The sequence below is a fragment of the Nannospalax galili genome, unplaced genomic scaffold, assembly GCF_000622305.1.
Source record: "Nannospalax galili isolate Female #2095 unplaced genomic scaffold, S.galili_v1.0 scaffold338, whole genome shotgun sequence".
Lineage (NCBI taxonomy): Eukaryota > Metazoa > Chordata > Mammalia > Rodentia > Spalacidae > Nannospalax > Nannospalax galili.
The window spans coordinates 186,931-197,757 of NW_008340849.1; the positions used below are offsets into that span (position 1 = coordinate 186,931).

The following is a 10,827-nucleotide window of genomic DNA, read 5'->3' on the forward strand; positions in this document are numbered from 1 at the left end:
CACATAAATAACATAGGTAATATTGTATTTAGTTAGATAAATAATTTATGTTAAGATTCAGAGAGCAGGAAAGAGAGCAGAGTCCTGAGAGAAACCAAAACCAGACATTCAACAGATCAAAACTGCATTTATTCAGCACAGCGAGAGGTAGCAACCTTCCCATGGGATGGAAGCTACTGCATCAAGTGAGGGGTTGTTGGGGATTATATAGGATACAACTGTGCCTACCCTTGGGTCAGGGGTACTCTTGAGAAATTTAGGGTCTTCTCCTTCCAGGGACAATTTATTCGAGTTTATCTTAAGAAACAGGCCTGAGATCTGGATGCAACTACCTGTTAACAGTGGGTGCAGCAGTGAGACATCTGTCTGGGGAACTTCCTGCCTCTATTAATTTAGGTTAGAAAATTAATTTAACTCGGGCTGGGGAGATGGCTGTCAGTAAAGCACTTGCCTGGTAAGCACAAGGACCAGAGTTCAATTCCCAAAAGCCATGTAAAAATGCTAGGTATGGGGATGGAGACAGGGTCTGGCACTTAAGAGGTCCTACTCCCCCTTTCAGAGGGCCATAGTTCAGGTTCCAGCACCTTGCTGGGCAGCTCTGAACTGCCTATAAATCCAGGGCTAGGGGAATCTAGCACCATCTTCTAAACTTCACAGGAAATTACACTCATGTGCACATAACCCCCATATAGACACACATGTACGCACCTAATTAAACTATAAATAATTAAGTGCATGTTTCAAAAAATGCCAAACATGGTAGTGCATGCATGTGATCCCAGTGCTGGAGAGGCAAAGTCAAAGGGATTATGGAGCTCACTGGCCGGCCAGCCCAAACTACTGGTGAGCTCCAAGCCAATGAGAAGTTAACTTTCAATGGGGGCAGACAACACTCCTGAGGGTAGCACTTGGGTCCTCTGCTCTCCACATACACATGAATGTGTGCACTAACACACATAGGAAAACATTCATAAAAATATTAAATTTTACACCCGGCCTAGTGGCACCAGACTTTAATCTCAGAACTGGAAAGGTAAGGTCAGCCTGGCTTACATAGTGAGTTCTGGGCAGACTGGAGCTACAGGAGACCCTGTCAAAAACAAACATATAAACAAACAACAACAAATTTAAAAATGAAAATTTAAAATTAATTTAACTACAACTAACTTCATTTAGAGATAAGAGTTTTAAAGAGATGATTACATTCAGACAAAACCCTTGATGTAGGTCATGCTCTAATCTGGCAGGTAAAGTTATACTATACCAAGGGAAATAGGAGAAGGGATTCCCGGGATGTACATACATAGAAAGTCCTGTCAATACACAAGAAGGCAGTCATCCGCAAGCGCAGAGAAAGGCCTCCTACGAAACCAAACCTGCCGGTTCTTTGATTTTGTACTTATAGCCTCCAAAATTGTCAAAAGATAAGTTTTTGTTGCATAAGTCATTCAGTCTATGGTATTTTGTTATGGCAGCTCTTGAAAACTAATATAGAAAATAATCGAGAGAACAGGCACTAACTGTACCTGGCATACTGCTTCAGAAATACATAGCACACTATAACCCAAACTACGGGGTTGTTAAGTCATTCGTGAGAAAGCTCTCTAGCCTAGGAATCTCTTGACTAAACAGGTGACTTGGAGAATGTCAAGAACATTTAAATTGCTCTTTTAATCGATATCATTAATAAATCTAGCTTCTAATACTACTAACACAGGTTTAACTTTAAAGAAAGACATTATCGAGATAATTTAGGGCATCTACCCAGACATCTCACATTTGAATTCTAGTTCTGCATGTGATGTTGAGCAAGTCGGTCAGCATCTTTACGCTGGGGTGCTTCACCAGTCATGTGACATGACTAATTTCAGTGATTTTTATAGTATTAAACAAATTACTATGTCCCAAAAGCACAGTGATCCCTGTTACTATCAGCTATAATTATTTTTATTTTTATTGTCATGGTGGATAGACATTATTCACAGTTCTTTGTTCAATCAAATTTTACAGACATCCTTAGATGGCTTAGAAACATAGTGAAGTAAATTAATCTACTCAAGATTACATTAAGTCATTGATCCAGAATTTACCTGGATTAGTTTATCATCACAGGACCATAGTTATGAATTTTTTGTGCTCAATAGAAATAAAGTCTTTATTTATAGTTCATAGCAAATTATTCATATTTACAAGCTTCATATTAACCAAATTATTTCACTAAGTGACAAATTTGTGAATTAATACTTTCCATTTCATTTCTTACAATAGTCAGATGTGTACAATGATATTAGACAGTGGAACAAAACATTAAACATTCCAATTTTCCATTAGAAAACATGTCTTACCATATTTACTTATTAAGATGAGTAACAGATAAACATTCAATGCTAAACATTTGATTTAGGAAGCAGATGAAGTTAACAGAAATAGATACATCTTTACTATATAGTAAGAATATTTTTATCATAGATATTTTTTCCTTGTCATTGATTCTCCAAAATGTATTAAAAATAGATATACCTGAATTCCAAACTGACTAATGCATGTTAAAAGAAAGATTGTTGCATTATTCCACTTGACAAATTCTTCAGTCCACAGTTTTAAAATTAATGGAAGAAGGCATTTAAATAATCTTTGTTTTGCATACATCTGGTTGAAGTGATACTGCTTCTCCTTCTTTAAGCACAAAATTATACTTACAAAGTGGTGGTCTTTGAAAGAGAAAAAGAGAGAGAAGTAGATATTAGTAAAAGAGTGAATTTGATTTCCTTGTCATTCAAACATTAGAAGAGTCTATGCCTATAACTAGCTAGTACTAGATAGCAGCAGGGTTGGAAGTTCTGTAGAACTGGTTCCACTCATCTCACATCTGTGTAGGGATGAAAGAGATACTGATTGTGAGAAAGACAAACACCCCCATTTCCATTTCTGTCTCTGCTACTTCACAGGAATACTTACACTGAGTGGGAGATACAGTACTACTGAGAACAGTTCAATCCTGAGTTAAACAAACAAACAAAAAAATGGGTCTGAAATACTCCTTTCATCATGACTGCCATCAAGATGAGAGAGCAAAGTATAAGATTAATTTTTTTTTAAATTCTGTAATCAACTCCCTTTTGAAATGCATTGAAATGGAATGAACACCACATACTACATTGTCATCTGAGTGAGACTGTGTGTATAGTATTTGAGATGGCTAACAGATCAAATCACTGCAGTTAATTGAGGTCTTGTCCAGTTATTTGTTTGCCTGTTAGTGTCTTGAGAAACTTGCAAGAAAAAAAGCAATCAGATGAAATAACAAAAGCTTGGTAAAATCTCGGGAATGAAGAAGAAGAACACATGGTAGGAACCACTGTGCATATTTACTATTATTACTAGTAACTAAGTCAAGGAAAGGAGTCAGGTCAACTGCACTGGTGACAGCATACTTTTACATGACAGACACTACCCTACCTCCAGAGTCACATTGCTCCTAGTCTCCAGCTTCATGGGCATACTACTGAACATGCTTATTTAAAAAACAAATGAACAAGGTCTTGCTATCTAGCTCAAGCCAGCCTTGAACTCTCATTAATTCTTATACTTGAGCCCCCAATGCAGAGACTACAAGCATGAACCACAAAACCAAGCTATCAATATATTCTTAAAATATTTAAGAGTATTCTCAGTTTTATTTATTCAATACATAAAATTTAACTTTTACAGCTGGACACACATAATAATTTATAAAATCTAGACATTGATCATTATGAAAATTAACAGAAGATACTACAGTATTTCCCATGTGAAATAGAAGCAGCTTAAAATTTTCATTTTAACAGGCGGTAAATGTGAAGTGATGCATCAGTATTCTAAAATTTTTCAAACGTTGGCAGAAACAGCTTTTATTAAGTCATTAGAAATCAAAATCTATTCAACTATTTTTAGAATAGCTGCAAATAAATTAAGAAGACACAAGTCATTCTTCTCTATTATTGAGAAGTTAATTTATTCTTCCTTAAACAAGTATGTAAATGCTTATATCAATTCTTCATCTATTTTACTGTATTTATGACTGAATGTGCATTTAATATGCTGAACTGCTTGTATTTGTCTCATCATCACTAAACTCTTCATATTAAGGTGTGTCGGACCTATAAATTAATAAATTACCTCAAGTACGTAGTAACTGCCCTGTTTGCAGATATAAAATGCAGAAGTAAAGCAAGGGTACTTTTATTTATTTTATAGACTAGAACAGAAACTTATTACCATGGATTTATATTATTAACATAGTAAACACATGTCATATTATAGAGTTAGCATTTTTTAAATCCTGTGCCAGCATCATAAGAACACTTTAAGTAGTATGTAATGCTTTCCAAATAAATCAACAAAGATTATTAGAAAGATTCATTTTATTTCTTTAGACATTGTCTATAGTCATCTTTTTTTATTGTCACGACACTTGGTTTGACAACTTACATTCTATATAATCAATAGATTATTTGGTCTGACAATAAAAAATAAAAGACTATAATTTCAAAGAAAATGTATATTTTTACAATTATCCTGAGAAGAAATAATAATTTTTCTTTATAAATTTCAATATGTAAACTGAATATTGCATTTCTAGTGTTTTGCTTCATACATATTCACACAATTGAAAAATCACAGTATAAAAATTAATAAAAATGATTAAATAAATCCAATGATAATCACTAAAAGTTTGCTCCATGTATATCACATCAAATGTAAGAAATAAACGCTTCCTTATTTTAAAAATCTCTCTCAGGCTTTTGCATGACATATCACATCTATTTATGTAGCGTTCTTTTTTAACATGACTTACAGAAAGATTTTAAGCACTAACACAAGACAGAAATACTACCTGGTCCTATCTGCCAGACAGGAAGAAAATGGCAACTTAAAGGTCACTAGCTAAAACACAGGAGTCACTTAAATCGTGGAAGTAAACAAAATTAGATTAAGTACTTCCCCAGGTCTGGCTGGTATATTATGAAAGCAGACCTTCTGAAGAACACCTGTTGGCAAGTAAATTAAAAGCTTCTTGAAGATTAGCTTCAAAAATATTTATAGAAGTACAAATATATAGAGCACCCAACATGATAAAATACATGATGTCTGGAATCTAGTAATAATGACCAAACTGAGAAATGGGCAGAGCTCAGTGCATGAGCTCTTGCAAAACATGATCAAAGACCAAGATTCAGTTTTCAGCACCAACAGCAAACAAGAAAATAAACAGATAAATCACTAAGTCAGTAATCAAGCACAGGGGCCATTGCTTTTTTCCTTCCCATTTTTTTAACCTGCTGGCAAAGAAGCAGAAGATGAAACCAGATGAAGAGAAAAGTTAACCAATTGAAACTAATCTACAACTTTAATACAAATGTGGTAATCAACACATAGTCATATCACAGTAGTTAATATACATGTGCTTCATGTGTTCACAAAATAAATACAGACATAAACTATAAAATGTACAAATCAAACTTCTAGAGATGAAAAAAATATATGAATTGAAAATTCAGTGCACAGGATTAGTAGCAGATTAGACACTACCGATTGAAACACGAGTGAACTACAAAGCAGCAACAGAAACCATCCAAAATGAAATGCAGACAGAAAGTGGAATTAGGAAAATTAAGAAAGCATCAGTGAGCTCTGGTACTTTAAACAGTGTAATAAACTGGTGATAAGCTTGTAATCAAAGAAGACAAAATGTGGCACAGAAAGTAATGCTTCAAAACTTAGTTGAAACTTTAGATAACATTTTATAAAAAGTAAAACCCCAAAGTAAAAATACACAGGTCCAAAGAAGGTCAATGAACTTCAAACATAATAAGTCATGAAATTTCTTCATATAAGAATCTATGGGTTTTTTAAATTTTTCAATGCTTTAAAGATATTGCTGTACACTTTTTTAAATCATGAATCAATCCTAATGATAATAGGAGAAAAAAGAAGAAAATCAGTACACACATTGTAATCTAATTGTTCCAAGTCAATAAAAGAAACATTTTTAATTTAGATGAAGAAAATAAGTTACTTTCAGGGAAAAGAAAGAAAAGATAGCAATAGATTTTGCAATTACAATAGGTAATATAGCAACCTACACAAATACTTGTAGGTTTAACACTAGAATTCTATACTCAGAAAACATCTTTCAGAATAAAGACCACTTAAGGAATTTTAAAATTGAATTCAATAATAATGCACCCACAATACAAAAGACATCAATGAAACCACTTTAGAAACTAAATTAAACAGCTGAAATCATGCATGTATCTACAAAGGGGTCTGAAGAGTGTGCTGAGGGTATGGCACTGTCAGTAAAATGCTTCTTATGTAAACATTGCTTGGATCTCTGCACTTATGTAAAACCCAAGTACAATGGTGCCTGCCTTTTAACAGGCCACAGGCACAGGCTGATTCCTATAATACTAACATTATTAGTTAGCTCCACATTCAATGAAAGACCCTGTCTCTAAAAAAAAAATGTAGAAAATGACTGAGGAAAACATTTGACATTGATTTCTGACTTCTACATGCATGCAAAAAAATGAGCACACATACCTATATATACACATGCATACACACATAAATCTCCATACATACCCCACAACAAGTATCAAATATCAAATTAAATATTACAACATAAACTCCAAAGAATTCACTCAAAAATCCATAAAGAAGAAAAAATGGAATTACGCATTCCTTAATTTGTCCAGAAGATAGATGGTGAGAACAATTGAGCAGAGAACCAATAGTATATAGAGAAAACAAAGGAAGAAAGCACAGAATTAACCAGGACATCAGTAACATATTGGGTGACATGTGTGACTACCCCAATTCAAGTCAGAGACCACGGCATTATTATCATCTGAGAAACGCAAAATGGCAGTGAGCTATTTCTGCATACCTATTAAAAAGCCAAAATGAAAAGCAGGCAATCACACTACAAAAACAATAGTGAAGGGGTATTTTATGTTCAGAAGAGCAATAAGCACCCATATACTGCTGGAAGAAATGGAAAAGGGGTCTGACTGCATTTATAAAGTTGAATACACACCGTGTGACCCAGCAATCTTACTTATAGTTGTCTATCCAAGACAAGTGACAATTTATGGACAGATAAAAACCCACTGCAAATACTTAAGTGGATTTACTCATAGAAAGGAAAACTGCGAACAAACTCCATGTCTTCGAACTGTTGAATGGATGGGCAAACTGCGGCGTATCTATAAAATAGAATACTATTCATCAATAATTTTCATTGATATAAACATCAGCAAAAATGAATTTTAAGTTTATGTGGCTAAGTGAAAATTTCTGCACCTAAAATGCCATAGAACTCTGTTCATATATTAGCTAGAAAAGGCAAAGCCAGCCACAGTGGGTGGGGAGTGTAGCTAAAACCCAAGAAACAGTACCAGAAAACTTTAATGAATGGGATGAATGGGATGCCCTGAATTTTGTTTGTGATAGTAGCTGTACATTTCCACACTTGGAAAAAGCATAGAAGTATAAAAGAAAAAGAAAATGTAAGTTACTGGCAATGTCTTTAGCTCAAGATTTTTCCAGAAGTCATACCAGGACACCCTTCTCATGTATATTTCTCTTAGCCCCTTAATTCTAAGGTTATGCTCTACTAGAAGTTCCTAGGAGGAGGCTCTACATAGTGTGTTATAAACTAGCTCTAGAGACAATTACTCATCAAGTGCATGCAGTTTAAGCTGGACCATAAAGTGTCACATTATTTTGTAACTCGAATTTCTAGCACTTTATCAGTGCTAATTCTCATTAGTTGCACATTATCTGTATGGGCATAACTAAACAGGAAAAGCTACTAGATGCTTACACCAAACTATCTAGGTAATTAAACTTAAAACATAAGTTCAACCAAGCATCTGTTAATATCTCCATCCAGCAGAACTTTTCAAAACAAGTTTAAGAACTTGATTAAACATTCAGAAAATGTACTTTAGATTTCTATTTTCTGTGAGTAGAAACAATTACATCCAAATTTCATAAATCCAATAAATTCATATAAAATATCTACAGTCTAAGCTTTGAGAAAAAACACAAACCTCCATGTTTCATTCCATGAAATGTATAATTATAGCTTTATTCTATTTCTTATTTAATTTATGAATTAATTTATGCAGCCATTCTCTGCATAAAACATGAGCTGAGAAGATATTAGTACAAATAATAGAACATGGGTTTTTCTTTCCCATTTCTGCTCCCCCTCTTATAAGAGACTTTAAACAGACAATGCACTCAAAGAGAGGTGATTGCCTGTGTGTTCACCAACATCCTCAATAAAAATGTTCTCATCATGGATGAGTTGGAAGATTTAAAAATATTCCTATTCCTTAATGCTCCTTCTTTAAATAATAACAAAATTGTTTAAAATATAAGTAGCTATCTGTACATATTAAGATATTCACTATTTCTTGTAAGTAAATATTGTGAAAAACTGAATCAAAACTAGAGGGAATGCCAGGCATGGTGGTGCACACCTTTAATCCCAGCACTCGGGAGGCAGAGGCAGGCGGATCTCTATGAATTCAAAGCCAGCCTGACCTACATAGTGAGTTCTAGGACAGATGGGGCTACAGGGAGACCCTGTCTCAAAAAAACCAAAAAAAAAAAAAAAAAAAACCTAGAAGGGGAGGAAAAGTATTCATTTCTCAAAATATAAAGTAAAATATAGCTATTAACTTAAAGATAGAAAATGTTGCTTATAACCCTGTTCATAATACAGTACAACCCTGGGCAACATTGTATTATTGTTATTATCTATGTGAACAGTAACCTGGAAGCCACTGCGATAAGTAGGCTATATGATTACAAAGGGACCTTGTTTCTATTACGATGTAGATAGTGAAATGTGTGATTCCTTTACAGCATGTGTATTATAACTAAGTATTAACAGCCATGCCTTAGCTGAAGCATTATATAAGAATTAGATTTTGAAAATGTTCTGCAATAAGTTATTGACTATATCAATTAATGGAAAATGTTTGTTATTGAAAAAAAAAACACAAATTCCCAAATCAGGTGTAGATGGAAAATACAATTTTGTCTTTCAAGGTAGGATACCCCCACCCAAACCATGAATTTTGGTAGGAACGGTGAAACTAAAAGTTCTTGCTGAAAATAGCTATCTAGTTTATTTTTCATACATTTCAACCAGAGGTAAAGAACAATGAAAGTTGCCTGTTGTCGTTATAATGACATTTCACTGCTGTTGGAATGTAGGACTTTTATCATACTGAAATGTATAAAATGTTTTGCCTTTTATAAATAATAGTTTTCTCAATAGTTCTCTGTAGCCATAAACTTCATCTAAATGTATATTCTCGGGTTGGGGAGATGGTTTAGTCTATAAAATTCTTGCAACACAATCTTGGGAATCTGAATTCATTACCCAGCACTTACATAACCCAGGCCAACCGCATGCGCTTGTAATTCCAACAATGGGAAAGTGCAGAGAAGCCATCCAGGGCTTCATAAACCTGTCAGCCCAGCCTGATTGGCAAGTGCCAGGCCAATGAGAGACCTTGTCTCAAAATGACAAGGTGGATGACATCTGAAACCTGACATCAAATGTTGATCTCTGGCCTATGCACATACACACATGCATACCGTACACACACCCAGGCATACGCACACACACACACACACACACACTCACACACACACACACACACACACTTATTATTTTTGTTTTTAATCTTTACAAATCCTTAGCTTCTGCACTGGATTAGAAATTCAAACTTAAATGTAAATAAAATATAAATATATGAGGCTATAAAATGAATTAAAGTAGAGATATCATAGCCAACTAAAGAAAAGAGATTTTGCCAGGCGTGGTGGTGCATGCCTTTAATCCCAGCACTTAGGAGGCAGAGGCCAGCGGATCTCTGTGAGTTCAAGGCCAGCCTGGTCTATGTAGTCAGTTCCAGGCCAGGCCCCACTATAGGGAGACCCTGTCTCAAAAACAGCAACAAAAAAAAAAGAGAGAGAAAAGAGATTTTAAAACATCTACAAATCATTACTTTTATTTTGTGTATATGATGGGGAGTGGGAGATATGTGTGGTATGAGTGTACATATGAGGCCAGAGGATATATGTCTGGTATCTTCCTCTAAGATTATCTACCTTATTCCCTGGAGACAGGGTCTTTCACTAAGCATGGGGATCATTGTTTTTTTATGTTTGTTTGTTTGGTTTGGTTTTTTGCTTATTAGGGCTAATCTGGCTAGCCAGCAAATTCTCCTATGTCCTTTCCTAGAGCAATGAGTCTCTAAGTGCAAACAGCACATCTGACTGTTTACATAGGTGCTAGAGATCAAACTCAGGTCCTTGTGAAGTTTGTACTGTCAAATTAACAAAATCTGGAATCATCTAGAAGATAATCCTCCTAGCATGGCTGTGAGGGATTATCTAGGTTAGGTTAGCATCTGGGCATGCCTATGAGGGAATATCTAGACTTATCTAGTTTAGTTGGGAAAACTCAACTGTGACTTGTACCACTCCATGGATTGGGACTGAATAAAAAGGATAAAGCAAGCTAAGAACACAATGGATTCATTGCTCTCCTCATCCTTGTTACAAACACAGTGTGACAGCTCCATCAAACTCCTGTCACTGTGACTTTCCCACCATGATAAACTGTACCTTTGTTAAGTATTTTGCCGCAGCGATGAGACAAGCAACTAATGAGAAAATTGTATCAAGAAGGAGGACTACTGTGAAACAAATACGACTATGTGATTCTTAGGTCTTTAAAACTGGTTTTCAGGAGGA

At 34.8% G+C, this 10,827-nt stretch overlaps 1 protein-coding gene across 1 annotated transcript in view; it reads right to left on the reverse strand.

Moving 5' to 3' along the window:
- Positions 1-2,623: 2,623 nt before the first annotated feature.
- Lipi (lipase I) overlaps positions 2,624-10,827 on the reverse strand; it is a 56,831-nt gene continuing 48,627 nt past the window's right edge. The window contains exon 10 of the mRNA XM_008835819.1: positions 2,624-2,711. Within this exon, the coding sequence (XP_008834041.1) occupies positions 2,624-2,711 (88 nt within the window). The remainder of the gene's footprint in view (positions 2,712-10,827) is intronic.